General features: G+C 35.5%; 2 protein-coding genes across 8 annotated transcripts; both read right to left on the bottom strand.

Moving 5' to 3' along the window:
- Nucleotides 1-1,271: 1,271 nt before the first annotated feature.
- Nucleotides 1,272-6,831, bottom strand: LOC116030073 (cysteine-rich receptor-like protein kinase 10). Of its 2 annotated transcripts, none has more exons than XM_031272187.1 (12): nt 6,665-6,831; nt 5,319-6,243; nt 5,025-5,167; nt 4,703-4,913; nt 4,386-4,623; nt 4,121-4,271; nt 3,748-4,043; nt 2,922-3,060; nt 2,599-2,809; nt 2,279-2,516; nt 1,945-2,095; nt 1,272-1,865 (listed from the first exon to the last, which is right to left on the bottom strand). In XM_031272187.1, exons 2-12 carry the CDS (start codon nt 6,214-6,216, stop codon nt 1,575-1,577), a joined length of 2,967 nt encoding a protein of 988 aa, XP_031128047.1. In that variant the 5' UTR covers nt 6,217-6,243; nt 6,665-6,831; the 3' UTR covers nt 1,272-1,574. The 2 variants fall into 2 exon arrangements, with proteins under 2 accessions (XP_031128047.1, XP_031128048.1); XM_031272188.1 differs by lacking the exon at nt 6,665-6,831 and having other exon boundaries at nt 5,319-5,757; nt 5,867-6,002.
- A 3,322-nt stretch (nt 6,832-10,153) lies between these two features.
- LOC116028558 (putative receptor-like protein kinase At4g00960) lies at nt 10,154-14,534 on the bottom strand. 6 transcript variants are annotated; one of them, XM_031270301.1, is made up of 14 exons: nt 14,437-14,534; nt 14,248-14,351; nt 13,982-14,109; nt 13,436-13,645; nt 13,115-13,352; nt 12,848-13,001; nt 12,477-12,769; nt 12,271-12,305; nt 12,049-12,194; nt 11,729-11,939; nt 11,411-11,648; nt 11,014-11,167; nt 10,725-10,935; nt 10,154-10,612 (listed from the first exon to the last, which is right to left on the bottom strand). In XM_031270301.1, exons 5-14 carry the CDS (start codon nt 13,192-13,194, stop codon nt 10,590-10,592), a joined length of 1,545 nt encoding a protein of 514 aa, XP_031126161.1. In that variant the 5' UTR covers nt 13,195-13,352; nt 13,436-13,645; nt 13,982-14,109; nt 14,248-14,351; nt 14,437-14,534; the 3' UTR covers nt 10,154-10,589. The 6 variants fall into 6 exon arrangements, with proteins under 6 accessions (XP_031126161.1, XP_031126158.1, XP_031126162.1 ...); XM_031270298.1 differs by having other exon boundaries at nt 10,154-10,935; XM_031270302.1 differs by having other exon boundaries at nt 10,154-10,935; nt 11,879-11,939.
- Nucleotides 14,535-16,165: the final 1,631 nt, after the last annotated feature.

Raw genomic sequence — 16,165 nt, 5'->3', positions numbered from 1 at the left:
ATATATATATATATATATATATATATATATATATATATATATATATATATATATATATATATATATATATATATATTGTTGAATACTTGAATGTTGATAAAAAAAATCAAGTAAACCACTTGAGTTTATGGAAAGCGCCTCTAAGCTTAGATAATGAGCCAAAGACAGCCATGTTGCCTAATTAATTAAGACTATATAGTATATATAACTTAATGGCATCGTCATGGATAAACATTGGATTTTATATATATATATATATATATATATATATATATATATATATATATATATATATATATATATATATATATATATATGCACACACTCCAATCCGTATCTTGTATATATATCTCGTATTAAAATTTAAAATACATATGAAACGTCATCATCTGTTTGGCATACTCCATTCATTATTTAAGGAATAATTGTCAATTGGCTACTAAATATAACTTGGAAATGTAATTAGGTTACATATTATTATTTAAAAAAAAAATATCCAATGAAAATTATTAACAAGTAAAATCACATCAATCTAATCAAATAGCCGGTACTCTTTTTCAAATTGTTCATATTTTACTGGTTTAGATTTTTCATTCCATTTTGTTTTAGTTTGGTGGTCTAATTGAATTTCCAAGTAACCTTCAGTGACAAATTTACCTTTTATCATGTCATTTAACTTTATTTTGACCCACTATGGAGAGTCTGCAAGTCAGGAGTTCTAATTTAATATAGAACAATTTTTTTTAATATAAGTGTTTTAGTTATATATATGTTCCTGCAATTGGGAGAGAGCTTAGTTATTTAAATAGAGGTTATTATATATTAATGTTATTTGTAAATTTTAATAGTTCTATTTGGTAATCATATGAATATGGTATTTAAATATTACCATCATCATATGTGCGTAAAAAAAAAAATCAATAAGTAGAAATGGTTTAATCTCAAGATTTTACATAAGTGACATGATAACAACTTGAAACTACATTTATCATTTTAATTATTTATTTTTTTAAAAAAAAAAAGGTAGAAGAAACTTGGTTCATTTTACTAAGATCTAGGGTTCGATTTTTGTAAATGGAGTATATGTTTTGGAAGAGTGAAATTAATTTTGTTTAGTGACAATTGTATATAGATGAAAATCTAAGATGTAATTGGAGACAGTAATTAGGTAAACTTCCTTATCATATATAGTGAGCTGAGTCATATACATGCACAACATATGGACACAGACAAATATGTAGGGTAAAATTAAATGGCGTGGCAAATTCTTGTTTAATACTTTTACCAATTATATTATTGTTTTTAGGCACTAGGCAATAACTTTATTAAAATTTACATCAACAATAAGGATTTGACGTGACATAATTTGTAGGTAACAAAGACGATAGATAAAGGTGACTGTCTATAGAAGACTAGAAGTGCATGCGTATGCATTTTATTATTTACTGCACTGCACTTATCTACTCCTCAACACAATCTATTTACATTTGAAGCCAATAATGCATTACACATATTCATACTTTGAAGCTCTTGTATACATGTATACTTTGATCAGTTTGGTATCACTTTGAAAGCTATCTGGCATACTCATCATCATCACTAATTGACATCTCATTGATTGAAGCATCTGAATTTACACGGCTAGGAATGACAAACGGAGGGGCTGAGGGTACCGGGAAGCTCGTAGATAAGTTACTTAGCATTTGAACAACTTCACCCATTGTTGGTCTATCTTCGACATTTTCTTGAACACACAACAACGCGACTTGGATGCATTTAATTATATCAGGCACAGGACTTGATACACCTCTCAACATTGGATCTATCACATTTAAAGAAGACCCGTTTTTCCAATGTGTCCAAGCCTGCAACAACACTCGCATGCTATTTATGACAATTAAATTTGTTACTCAAATGCATGCGGATACTGATATTCATACTTACATAGCTCGGAAGGGATTTTATAGATTCTCCATTTTGAAAATAGCCATGTTTCTGTCCACTTATAATTTCGAGGGCTAACACCCCAAAACTATATACGTCTGATCTAACAGAAAATTGGCCATGCGATGAATATTCTGGTGCCATATATTCGCTGCAATGTGAAGTGGTCACATTACTCACACATATTACGCTAAAAATTAAATATGGTCACCACCCATCATAAAGGCAATAGTAAGTTTAAAACAGTAAAATAGCAGGAAAAGAGCAATTAATGTAAAAACTAGGCAATAATAGAAATTAAAATAAATCAGTTTAGTAATCAAGGGGTACTTACTAGGTTCCCGCAATTTGGTCTGTAGAGCCGTGGGTTTTGTCAGAAGTGAACAACCAGGCAAGGCTAAAGTTTGAAATTTTTGGATTCAAATCTGCATCTAGCAGAACATTACTAACTGTGAGATTGCGATGGATAATGCGAAGATTAGAGTCTTCGTGCAAATAAACAAGCCCTCTAGCAATGCTTTCTATAATTTTGTAGCGTCTCCCCCAATCCAAATATCCACGCTTTATAGGATCTGCATGTCAAAATTTTAACTTGAAAAGATATGGTTTCAAATTCCAAAACCAAATTCATATACCAGATTAATAAATATTTACCAAATAAAAATTGGTCAAGGCCACCATTGGGAACAAATTCATAGACAAGAAGCATTTCTTTTCCTTCCTGGCAGGAACCAAGCAACCTCACAAAATTTCTGTGTTGAAGCTTGGCCAATAAAGACACCTCATTTTTAAACTCTTGCCTACCTAGCCATGAATTTTCAGAACACCTCTTTGCAACAACTTCCAGTCCGTTTTCAAGTTTACACTGAATTATTCTCAAATAAATATAAAAAATAAAACAGTTATTGAGTCAGAAAAATAAATTTGATTCAAATTGTAAATGCTACTGACCATATTAAGGTTAATGTTAGATTTACCTTGTATACAGGACCCAAAGTTCCTATTCCCACTAGGTTTGCTTCTGAGAAGTTATCTGTTATGGTATTGAAATCATATTTAAGAGACTCCAGAGCACTAATTTTCGCATAACTATTTGCAATACTCTTCTGCATTTTCCTTAAGATGATAAAAATAAAAATAGCAAATTAGCAATCATGATAACTGATAAGTCCCACAGCAATTGAAGCTATGTTGAGGTTCTATTACAAACTACTAGACACTAAAAGTAATATGCAGATTAAAAGGAGCAGCCAATGAACTCTTTAAAAAATGACAAGGTCAAAGAAATCCACACCCAAAAAAAAAAAGAGATTCCAAAAAGCACTGAAACTGTAATAACTTACAATTAGGTCATTTAGCCAGTTAGCAACAGCTTTTTTTTTTTTGAAAACAGTTAGCAACAGCTGATTTGACTTCTATGCGTACATTTTAAAAAGGTTTTGCAAATTTGCTGTTGATTTGTCTTACACAGGCAAAAAAAAAAAAAAGCAAATTGGGAAAAAAGAAAGGCCATATAGATGTCATATCACTATATCAGTAGCTACCAATTAGCAACTAGCTAAATGACATAATTGCCAGTTTCGAGAGTTTCTTTGAAGTTTTTTGAGTTAGGGGACTCAATTGCACTATACGACTGAGTTCAAAGGTTTATTTGACCATTATCCAGTTGAAAAAAATACTACACAACATATTAGTAGCAAGATGGACAATAGTATGCTGAAGAATGAACTCTCAGACAAGTATTAGAATTTAAAAACAATATAAAACAGAGAACAGTAGCAATGAGCAAGCACATGATGTTACCTGGGATATTGATCACTACTATTTGACATCTCACTTTTTGTAAACTGGCTTGAAGCCTCTGTATTTACGTTTCCATCAATAAAAAACCCAGGGGCTAAAGGTACTGGAAGGCTCATAGATAAGTTGCTTAGCATTTGAAGAACTTCAAACATTGTTGGTCTATCTACAACACTTTCTTGAACACAAAGCAAGGCAATGTGGATGCATTTTGTTATCTCATGCACTGGACTTGAGACAGCTCTCAACATCGGATCTATCACATTTGAAGCAGCACCACTTTTAAAATGTGTCCAAGCCTGTAAGAACACCAACAAGCTTTTATTGTAAATTAAATTTGTTACTTGTGCATGTTGATACTGACATTCATACTTACATAGCTTAGAAGGTCTTCTATAGATTCTCCATTTTGAAAATTGCTACTTTTCTGACCGCTTATAATTTCCAGGACTAACACTCCAAAACTGTATACGTCTGATTTAACAGAAAATTGGCTATACAATGCATACTCTGGTGCTATATATCCACTGAAATGTGAGGTGGATAAATAAGTTGCTCCAGTAAATTGACTAATCAAATTACTTTGTGCTACATATCATCTTCCACCAATAAATTAAATTAGCTTAGTAAAGAGTACTTACTAGGTTCCCATGATTGCACTTGTAGAGCCATGGGTCTTGTCTAAAGCAAACAACCTGGCCATGCCAAAGTCTGCAATTTTTGGGTTCAAATCCACATCTAGCAGAATGTTACTAGCTTTGAGATTGCAATGGATAATGCGATGATGAGAGCCTTCATGCAAATAAGCAAGCCCCCTGGCAATGCTCTCTATGATTTTGTAGCGTCTCCCCCAATCCAAACATCCACGTTTTACAGGATCTGCATGTCAACATTGAACTTAAAAGATATTGTTTCAAATTCCCAAACCAAAGTGAAAGACATGCTTGAGAACTATTACCAAATAAAATGCTGTCAAGGCCACCATTGGGAACAAAATCATAGACAAGAATCTCCGTCCTTCCGTCCAGGCAGTAACCAAGCAGCCTCACCAAATTCCTGTGTTGAAGCCTAGCCATTAAAGCCATCTCGTTTTTCAATTCTAGATTAACTTGCCTTGAATTTTCAGACAACCTCTTCACAGCAACTAACTGTCTGTTTTCAAGTTTACCCTGAATTATTCCCAAATTAATATAAATAATATTGAGTTATATAGAAAAATAAAATTTTATTAAACTGCAACTGTTAGAAACCTTGCGTACTAAGGTTGATACTAGGTTTACCTTGTATACAGCACCAAAACGTCCTTCTCCTACCTTGTTTGCTTTAGAGAAGTTATCTGTTGCAGTTTGTATGGTAATCAATTCATATTTCAGGTGATACTCTACAGGACTAATTTCATCACCCGAGCTAGATTCTTCCACATCTTCAAATAGAAACCAAGAACAATATTTAGAGATTCAACTCATTAGTTGGTATACAATGAATCGCTGCTCATATATTGATATGAGTCTTAATAAACAATAACATCAAGCATATTGACATTTAGGTTGCTGTTTAAAGTCATTGGAACTTACTTGCTGCATAGCTTTTGGCTTTCCTTTTCTGCATTAGAAAAATGCAAATAGTAATCATGATCAGACCTGTGGCAGTTGAAACTACAATAACGATAGCTATTCGATGCGATGGAGGTGATGGAGGAGGAGGTGCAGAGGGGGGCACTTTTATCAGTGTGGCACCGAAGAAACTGCTATTCTCATAGTGAAAAAAGCAGCTAGGACATAGTACTCTTGCCCCTATCTTGCCATTACCATTTGATTTATACCATAGAGTGAAAGCAGTGCTTAGACAGTCGGTGCAATCTTGATGGGATAAGTCAGGGGTGCACTGCACATATGCATATATGGTCTGGAGGTCTGGTCCAGCTGAACTATTAGCTGCATACTTGAGGAATGGACCACCATCAGCCGCTTGTTGTCTTAGGCGGTCTACCATGTTTGTCAAATCTTCACTAAACTGAGCAGGATACAGATAACTGATGTTACTATATTGTACAACTTTAGGAGTGGTTCTCAAGGAACCTGTGATGGATTCATCGGAGTAATATATACTGCAGATGTTGTACCATTGGAATGCCTCCTTCTGATTAGGACAGCGCTGTTTAATCCTCTGAGCATTATCACTAATGCAGCTACGACGTACATCCAGTTCAACATCCCCTCTGCATAGCACAATAGTGCTAGCCCTCTCTGAATCTTGCCCAACAGAGCCCTTGTAGAATCCATATTCATTTACATTTTTTGAGAGAGATGACAAGAGTGTGTCAAGGTTCTTGCTGTATGTGCTGTCTTGAGTGTACCTCCCTCTGGTTCCACATTCATGGTATTCATGATTGGGACCTATATCCGCTATGGTTATGGAAACAAGATTTAAACTCAAGAAGATATGGAAAGCAATCCATTTCTGCAAATCCATGACTTAATCTCAAGCCCAAGATTGTAGCTGAACATATATAAAGAGAAAAAAAAAACTATTAAAAATAAATCTAGTGGAAAAGAGCATGAAAGTATCATAATGGTAGGCAAACGATGCAAACTTTACAAATTAGACATAATATAGAGCCCAATTCAACATATTTGCCAAGTTTATGACATTTGAAAAGTAAATAGAACTAGTGGTGGAAATTGGAAAACAAGCAAAATGCAAAAAGACTACGATCACAAATAATTCAAAGATATTTATTCTTCTTCTTGAATACAAATTTTGTTTATTAGGGTACTGATGAAATCCTTAAAAGTAGGGGAAAACTGAAAATTCACAGAAGCACAAATAATATATGTAGGAAGTAATAATTATAATAAACCAAGAATAATAATGTGAAAACCAGTAAACCTAAAACTGGAAAAGGGAAAAGAATTAATACCAGGGGAAACCATTTACAGAGTCAAATTCCACAGCAGGTCAAGCTCAAAGCCGCCTCGCCCAACTTTGTCGCAAACTCACCCACCATATAAGCCCTTCCCCACGAGATTGTGGGAAAATGGTGTAAATGTCAAATACTAACCTGAACAGGAAATTCTGTGGGTATTTCATGTTGACGCAGTGATGCTATGAAGAAAGATCAGTTGTCAGTAGCGCTTTGATGTCAAAGGTGGTCCCTGTTTTTGAAAATTACTAGACCCTCTTTATTTACGATTTTCTTTTTTTCTAAATGTGGCAAAACTATCCTATTCCAATGATTTCAGATAATATTAACTCTTTTTATATAATTCCAACCAAAGTTTGTCAATCTTTAATTTGGTAATCACAAGGTTCAAAATTTTATTTCAGCCGTCTATTGACCTTCTAGTTTTAAATTAATTAACTATGAATAACATATGTTATTTTGCTAAAGGCCTTGTGGTCTTTGACAGATAGAGTCACAAGACGGAGTTTCCCTTCCAAAAATTAATGAAAGAGTTTGGGGGTATGTATGTTAGTTTTTTCACTCATTTTTCAAGACATAAGCATAAGAATTCTTTTAGTTTGAGATTCAAATTTATAAAAATAAAAAATAAGTTAAAAAAAAAAAACAAAACAAAAAATAGCATTCACTATGTTTCATTTGAGATAAATACTATCTAATCATTTATAAAAGAGAAAATATCATTTATAAAAGAGAAAATATCGTGTTGGTATGAATGTTGTAGGCTGCAAGTGGGTGTTTCGCACGAAGCGGAAAGCGGATGGCACTGTTGAGCGTCACAAGGCACGGTTGGTTGTCAAGGGGTTTAACCAGGTGGCTGGCCAGGACTTCTTTGACACGTTCAGTCCTGTAGTCAAACCCACTACGGTGCGTCTGCTGCTATCTCTGGCTGTTAGTTCTGGTTGGGTTATTCGCCAACTGGATGTGCATAATGCTTTTCTTAATGGTGCGCTCTCTGAGACTGTGTATATAACCCAACCTCCGGGTTATGCAGATTCGGATCACCCCTCTCATGTTTGTTTGCTTCAGCGTTCTCTCTATGGGCTTAAACAGGCGTCGCGTGCGTGGTTTACTCGTCTCCAGTCCTTTCTTATATCTGTTGGTTTTCGAGCGTCGAAAACGGATGTCTCTCTTTTTATTTTCACACAGGGGGAGTCACGGGTTTATTTCCTAGTGTATGTTGATGACATTCTTGTCATGGGTAGTGACGCTGCTTTGGTGTCTCGGCTCATTTCCAAGTTGTCTGTTGCTTTCAAGATCCGTGATCTAGGTGCTCCTGGTTTTTTCCTTGGTATTGAGACGGTTCCTGTGGATGGTGGTTTGTTGCTGTCTCAGAAGCGGTATATGCTGGACATTCTGAAGCGAGCAGGCATGGCAGACTGCAAGCCACTGGCCACTCCGGTTCCTGTCTCTAAGTCTGTTCCCGACTCTACTGACTTGTATGCAGATCCTACTCGGTACCGGAGTTTGGCTGGAGCACTGCAGTATCTTACAGTCACTCGTCCCGACTTATCATTTGCGGTTAATGTATTGTGCCAGCAGATGCATGCCCCGACTGTTGCGCATTGGGCTCAGCTGAAGCGGGTTCTTCGGTATGTTCAGGGTACTACACACTATGGTTTGCTGTTGCGTCGGTCCTCTCATTCTGTCATTCATGCCTATTGTGATTCTGATTGGGCTGGATGTCCTATTGACCGAAAGTCCACGAGTGGTTTCGCTGTGTTCTTGGGCTCTAATTTGGTTTCGTGGGTTTGTAAGAAGCAGCGCACTGTGACTCGTTCTTCTACTGAGGCTGAGTACAAGGCCATTGCTGATGTGTGTGCTGAGGTTACTTGGATTGTGTCCCTGCTCCGTGAGTTAGGTGTTCCACCTATTGCTACTCCGCGGCTTTGGTGTGACAACCTGGGTGCCACCTACATGTGTGCCAATCCTGTCTTTCATGCTAGGACGAAGCACATTGAGATCGACTACCACTTCGTTAGAGACAAGGTGGCCTCCGGTGAACTACAGGTTAGCTTCATTTCAACCAAGGACCAACTGGCTAACATCTTCACCAAATCACTTGCTGCGCCCCGGTTCTCCTTTTTACGTGACAAGCTGCAGGTCGTGGCTCCGCCCTGCGCTTGAGGGGGAGTATTAGGACTCCTAGATATTGATTACTTCTAGTCTAGCTATAACTCTGTATTAGTATAAATTCATTCCTGTGTAATCTGTACATGATTGATTCACTCAAATATACAAACCTAATCAAAGGAATCTGTAGTAGAGGTTTTTTTTTTTTTTTTTTTTTTTTTTTTTTTTTTTGAGGTGTAGTAGAGGTTTTTGAATTCTTCATGCATTTAAAACGGCTCAAATAGGGCAAAAACTCATGCGCCGTCTCCCTCATCTCATTCGGTATCATGGGGCTGGATAATACTATGTAGAATGACCTTTCACACAAATATCATAATTGAAAAACAATACAAAACCAAAAGCAATTGCAATAAGAAACAGCGCGCAGTATGATAGTGTATGCGCTTGGATTGATGAGTTTGGTATCACTTAATTAGGATTTAGGAAGCTATCTATCTGAGATACTCATCATCTTCACTAACTGACATCTCATTGATTGAACCCCCTGAACAGACGCTCCAATCATCATCATCTTCACTAAAGGAACCCACTGAATAGAGGCTCCTCCAATCATCATCAAGTCCAGGTGATGTAGTGTGAGCAGGATGTGAAAATGGGTGTAAAGTCGAACCACGTGGATTGGATATTATGACACGTACGGAGTAATCACTTAGACTCTAGTCACCAAGGTCTTGAAATCCATAAAGATCCAAGCAAACCATTTTAAGGATTAAGCTATAACAACTAAGAAGTATTTTTTGGAATTTTGGATATAAGGGAAAACAAGATTTAACTAGGATTAAATTCTATTGGAAATGATGGGTTAGACTAGGTGTATTACTCTATTGATGCATTCAACATTAAGGTTGGGAGATGAACATTAACCCTAGGTTCTTGAAGTTAGCACAAAGGAATCCAAGTTTCCACAAGGATTAGAACAAAGGTTGCCCCATTTCCATGGTGTATCAACCTAGGTTCTAGAAGGACAAAAACTATGTAAGCCCCAACTACCCCTATTTCAATAGAAGGGAAATTGGGTTTGATATTGGGATGGCTCAAGTCTCCCATCCAATTTCCATTGAGATGGAAGACTTTCCAAAGACAAATAGCGATTAGCGCGCATTAACCATTGAAAGATAAAACAAAACCCAAATCAAATTCAAGAACCCTAAATGGGTGTTCATCCACTTTTATGCAATAATCACATAACAAGCATCAATAAGAGCAATAAACACCAAATCTAACCCATAAAAAGGACTACTCACCCATATATAAGGTAAACATAGCAATATCAAGCAAAGAAATCATAAAAGAACAATAAATGTAAAGAAGAGATGAAGAAGAGGAAATGAGAACTTTACTATTAAATGTTGAAGAAAGTTGGTGGAATCCCTTCCAAATCCACAAAATAAAGCTTGCAATGTGTTCTCTAATGTAGATCTAAGCTATTCTAAGCTAATATTTGCTATGGAAAATAAGAGAGAGAAGTTCTACACTAGCTAGGGTTCATAATCTTCAAAATTGCAGCAGAAATTCGCTAAAAACAGGACAGTGCAGACCAAAACGGGTAGGGACATGGCCATGTTAGTACCCATTTCGGTGATCAGCTTTAGTGCAGACCAAAACGGGTAGGGACACAGCCATGTCAGTACCCATTTCATTTTTTAGTAATTTTTCCTGCTCCATTTTGCACTCCGCTGCTCCTCTCCCTCCTTGAGTGGGATCCTAAGCTACCAAAATTGATCCAAAGCTTTCCAAAATGCTTCCTTTATCACTCGTTGTGAAGAATTTCACCTATAACCACAAAAGCACACAACCAAGTAACAAATCTCACTCAAGTATCAACACTTAACTACAAAAATAGATGAAAGAGGGGGCAAAAAGGGTTTAGAAATGGAGTCATCACCAGGCGGGGCTAATGGTACTGGAAGACTCATAGATAAGTTACTTAGCATTTGAACAACTTCACTCATTGTTGGTCTATCTTCGGCCTTTACTTGAATACACAGCAAAGCAACTTGGATGCATTTAATTATATCATCCACTGGACTTGATACACCTCTCAACATTGGATGTATTATATTTGAAGGAGACCCATTTATCCATTGTTTCCAAGCCTGTAATAACACTAGTCATTCACATGCTATTTACGAAAATTCAATGCAATGCATCTCGATACTGATATTTATACTTACATAACTTGTAAGGAAACGTCCAATAGTTCTTTCATTTAGTACATCAAAACATTTTTGTCCGCATATAATTTCCAAGACTAACACTCCAAAACTATATACGTCTGTTTTAATAGAAAGTTCACCCTTTTGTAAATATTCCGGTGCCAAATATCCACTGCGATGTGAAAGAGATAAATGTGTTATGTTAAAAATGAAATATTGAGCTAATAAAGAGTGAACATGAGAAGTGTATATTTATAATAGTACAGATAAGCTAAAAATTAACTAAATTTCAACAAATATAACAACTTGATAACATGGTTATCTTCAACATGTTACTCCAATAAGTTATAATCAAATTACTTTGCAATGCATCATATTCCACCTATAGATTAAATATTTAGTAACGAGTACTTACAAAGTTCCCATCACAGGTTGGTATTCACAGTGAGTTTCGTCCGAAGCAAAGAACCAGGCAAGGTCAAAGTCTGCAATTTTTGGGTTCAAATCTGCATCAAGTAAAATGTTACGAACTTTGACATCGCGATGAACAATGCGAAGACGAGAATCTTCGTGCAGATAAACAAGCCCTTTGCCAATGCTTTCTATTATTTTGTAACGTCTCCCCCAATCCAAATATCCACATTTTATACGATCTGCATGTCAATATTTAATTTAAAACATATGGTTTCAAATTCCTAAACTAAACCAAGAGTCAAGTTTAATAAATATTTACCAAATAAAAATTCGTCAAGGCTACCATTGGGAAGAAATTCATAGACAAGAATTATTTCTCTTCCTTCTTGGCAATAACCAAATAGCCTTACCAAATTCCTGTGTTGAAGCTTAGCTATTAAAGTCACCTCATTTTTAAATTCTAAATTACCATGCGTTGAATATTCCGATAACCTCTTCACAGCAACTTCTAGTCCATTTTCAAGTTTTCCCTGAATTATTCCAAAATTAATATAAATAACAGAAAGCTATTGCAATTTAAATTTTTATTAAATTGTAACCATTAATTACGGTACATAGTAAACTTAATGTTAAATTTACCTTGTATATGGACCCATATCTCCCTCGTCTTAAATTGTTTGCTTTAGAGAATTTATTTGTTGCGTTTTGTATGGTAATCAATTCATATTTTATTATATGAGACTCCACAGGACTAATTTCAATACTTGAGCCAGATTCATCCACATCTTCACATAGAAACCAAGAATGATCTTTTGAGAATATACTCATTAGGTTGAAAGTTAAAGTCTTCACGGAACTTACTCTTCGCATAGCTTTTGGCCTTCTTCTGCATTTTCCTAAGGATGATGAAAAAAAAAAAAAGAAGAAGAGCAAATCGCAATAACCATAAGTCTGGCAGCAATTGAAGCGACAAGTAATGGTGATGATGGTTGAAGTTATATTACAAACTAGATGTTACAGAATGTGTTTGCATTGATCAGTTTGGTATTACTTTGGATGCTACATACCTGACATATTGATCACTAATTGACTTCACATTTTTGGTAAACTGGCTTGAAGCCTCTGAACTGAAGCTGCCACAAATAAAAAGTCCAGGGTCTAGGGGTTCTGGAAGCCTTATAGATAAATTATTTAGCATTTGAAGAACTTCAATCATTTTTGGTCTATCTGGAACACTTTCTTGAACACACAGCAAGGCAATGTGGATGCATTTTGTAATCTCATGCACTGGAGTTGATATACCTCTTAACATTGGATCTATCACATTTGAAGTGGACCCACCTTTCCAATGTGTCCAAGCCTGTGAGAAAACTTGAAGCTATTTATGTCAATTAAATTTGTTATTCATATGCATGTTGATACTGATATACATACTTACATAGCTTAAAAGGTCGTCATTTGTAGATTCTCCATTTTGAAAACTAGAAATCCTATGTCCACTTACAATTTCTAGAATTAGCATTCCAAAACTATATACGTCTGATTTAACAGAAATTTCACCCTGCAACACATACTCAGGTGCCATATATCTGCTGCAACATGAAGTGGATAAATGTATTCATTACTCCAGTAAGTTTAACCAAATTATAATGCAATGCATGATGTTCCAACTGCAAATTCAATTAGTTTAGTAAGGAATACTTACCTGGTTCTCATGATTATGCTTGTCGAGTCATGGATTTTGTCTAAAGCAAACAACTTGGCCATGTCAAAGTCCACAATCATTGGGTTTAGTTCTTCATCTAGTAAAATATTACTAGCTTTGAGATTACAATGAATAATGCGAGTACGAGAGCCTTCGTGCAGATAGATAAGCCCTCTGGCAATGCATTCTATTATTTTGTAACGTCTCTCCCAACCCAAACATTCACGTTTTACAGAATCTGCATGTCAACATCTAACTAGAAAGGCGTGGCGTCTATCAAATTCTCAAATCAAAGTGAAAGGCATGTTTGAGATCTATTACCATATAAAAATTGTCAAGGCTGCCATTGGGAACAAATTCATATACCAGAAACACTTCTTTCCCTTCCAAGCTAAAACCAAGAAGCTTGACCAAATTCCTGTGTTGAAACTTGACCATTAAAGCGAACTCATTTTTAAATTCTTGACTACCTCCCTTTAAATTTTTAGACAACCTCTTCACAGCAACTTGTTGTCCATCCTCAAATGTACCCTAAATTATTCCCAAATAAATATTTTTTGTTTTAAAAAAATCAACTATTGAGTTATAGAAAAACAAAAGTGTATTATATCTAGATGCTATGATGTAGAACATGGGATACAGAGAGTTTCAAGAAGACAGAAGGAAGCTAAGCAAGAAATCTGATCCAGAAGTTCTTTAAATTCTTCAAGCATGCTACAACATACAAAATCATGGAACTATAAATTGGATGAAACAGGGTAGAAACAAATGTCGCGTATTAAATGCAGTATAAATATTAGTCCATGCATGCCAAAGCGAAAACAGAGGAAACATTAATAACCATATTAAAGTAAATGCTAAATTTACCGTGTATACAACACCAAAACCTCCTTCTCCTATCTTGGTTGTTTCGGAGAAATTATTTGTGGCATTCTGAATAGTGATGAAATCATACTCTACAGACTCCTCCGGAAAATTAATTTCTTCCGAATCAGCTTCACACAGAAAACAAGAACAATATGATCATTTGAGATTCAATGCACAAGTAGTAACTATGAATCCTAATAAACAATAAAACATGTTTTAAAGTGAGGGGTATTAACAATTAGGCTGCAATTTAAAGTGGAGCTTACAGTTTTCATAACGTTTGGGCTTCCTTCCCTTCATTTTTCTTAAGATTTGGAAACCAATCCATTTCAGGGAATCCATAAAAACTAAAATCAAGATTAGGAGAACACTGGAAAAAAATATATATAATTATGAAGTTTAAGTAGAAGAATAATCAAAATTGAAATATCGTAAATGAAAACGCAAATTAATACCACAGATCAGACATTCAGACCAGCATTCATAGTCGTCTGCTAGAATTCCCTGAGCTGCAACTGCATCATATCGTCCCAGAAGGCTTGCAGAAGCTTCCTGGCACGTACAAGCTTTTGGAATTGACTAGCTGTTTACGCGCTTTGCGCTGAATGTGGGCCCACCAATAATCCATTTTCTCATCTTCTGAGCAAATTTTTAAATTTTGTTTAATAAATACCGTTAAAAATAAAAATGGTATATTTTAAATTTTTGGAGATATTTGGTTTTAAATGAATTACTAGTACCCGTATGTTGCATATAATGGATTTTTTTTATAATACTTTAACAATATTTAGATCGATATACAATTATATAAATTATAACAATGAATATTATATAGTGCGATCGATGAAATTGGTTGGATCGATTATATTTTCTGATTTTATCTTGTTTGAATTCGAGTAAATAATTGTCCAAATATCCGTGTGATGCACGAATAATTTTTAGATAATAAAATTAAAGATGAAATTATAAACAATTCTAATATTTGAAAGTATATATTTATTTGATTACTAGTTTTATACGCCCATTGCGCGTATGGGTTAATGCCCAATGTTTATATTTAAATAAATATTTGAAAGTATATCAATGCAAGATTATATACGAGAAGTTTATACATGGGTAATTGAATGTCGAATTTTTTTATTTAAATATCTAACTCAAAGTATATGAATCCAAGATAATATAGAAAATTCATTATAATTATTACTAAAATAAATGTTTACAACCTTGTAAAATCGATAGTCTAAATATTTGGTCTAAAAATGATAGTCTAAATAAATACTACTTTTCATTTGAATTTTTCTAAGTGTTCTTAATTCTCTTTTGAGTAACATTGTCATTGTCTTCATATTTACTATTTGTTCTCTTCCTTTTTGTTGGTAGTGTGTTATTTGCAATTCGATTATTGTTGGTAGCATAGATGACAACGTAATGCAATGAGATTATGATATAGGAGCTATGGACTTTCCTTTGTGAAGACTTAGTATTATGCTCTTAGGTGAGAGTAAACCAAATTATTTACATTGCCCAGTCAACACTAGACATTCTTGAGACGTGAGAGCAGGGTCGAAAGCTCAAGAATTTCCATTCTCGTACGACTTGTTTATTGCAGACATTCATCAAAGAAAGTCACGTCTTCACACTTGCTTTTGAAACCGTAACAGCGGGGCCGCCAATCAGAACTTGACCTCTACTATTTCTTCATTTCTTCATGACTAAAGCCTTCAGTCTTCGCGCCCTCTCTCTCTCTCTCTCTATATAGATGTGCGAGGCAGCTTCGTTATCTTTCATCGATCTCTCAAAATCAGTGAGCACATCTTGCAGCTCACTAAACGAGATAGTCTCGGTTCGCACGCGAAGAGCTGCCACAATGGGGTTGTATTCATCGCCAAGTTGCGTGAATATATGAACCACGAGGTCTTCTTCGCTCACCGGACTTTGAGCAAGGGCCAAGTCGTCAGCAATGGCTCGCATTTCCCTCATATACGAGTCAATAGACCGGTTGGCCCTAGGATTTTTGGCAAGTTTCGTTTTTAGCGAAACCACACGTCCCCGCGTCGTAGCGGCACAATTGGTGGACAGACGTGTCCATGCATCACTAGCAGAAGCAGCGGATGAGATAACCGGCTGCAAGACATCGGAAAGGCTGCCAAGAATGGCACTTAGAATAATTTGATCCTGCCTGAA

The sequence above is a fragment of the Ipomoea triloba genome, chromosome 9, assembly GCF_003576645.1.
Source record: "Ipomoea triloba cultivar NCNSP0323 chromosome 9, ASM357664v1".
Taxonomy (NCBI): domain Eukaryota; kingdom Viridiplantae; phylum Streptophyta; class Magnoliopsida; order Solanales; family Convolvulaceae; genus Ipomoea; species Ipomoea triloba.
Note: the sequence above shows the minus strand (reverse complement) of the source record. Positions and strands in the feature narration are given on the sequence as shown.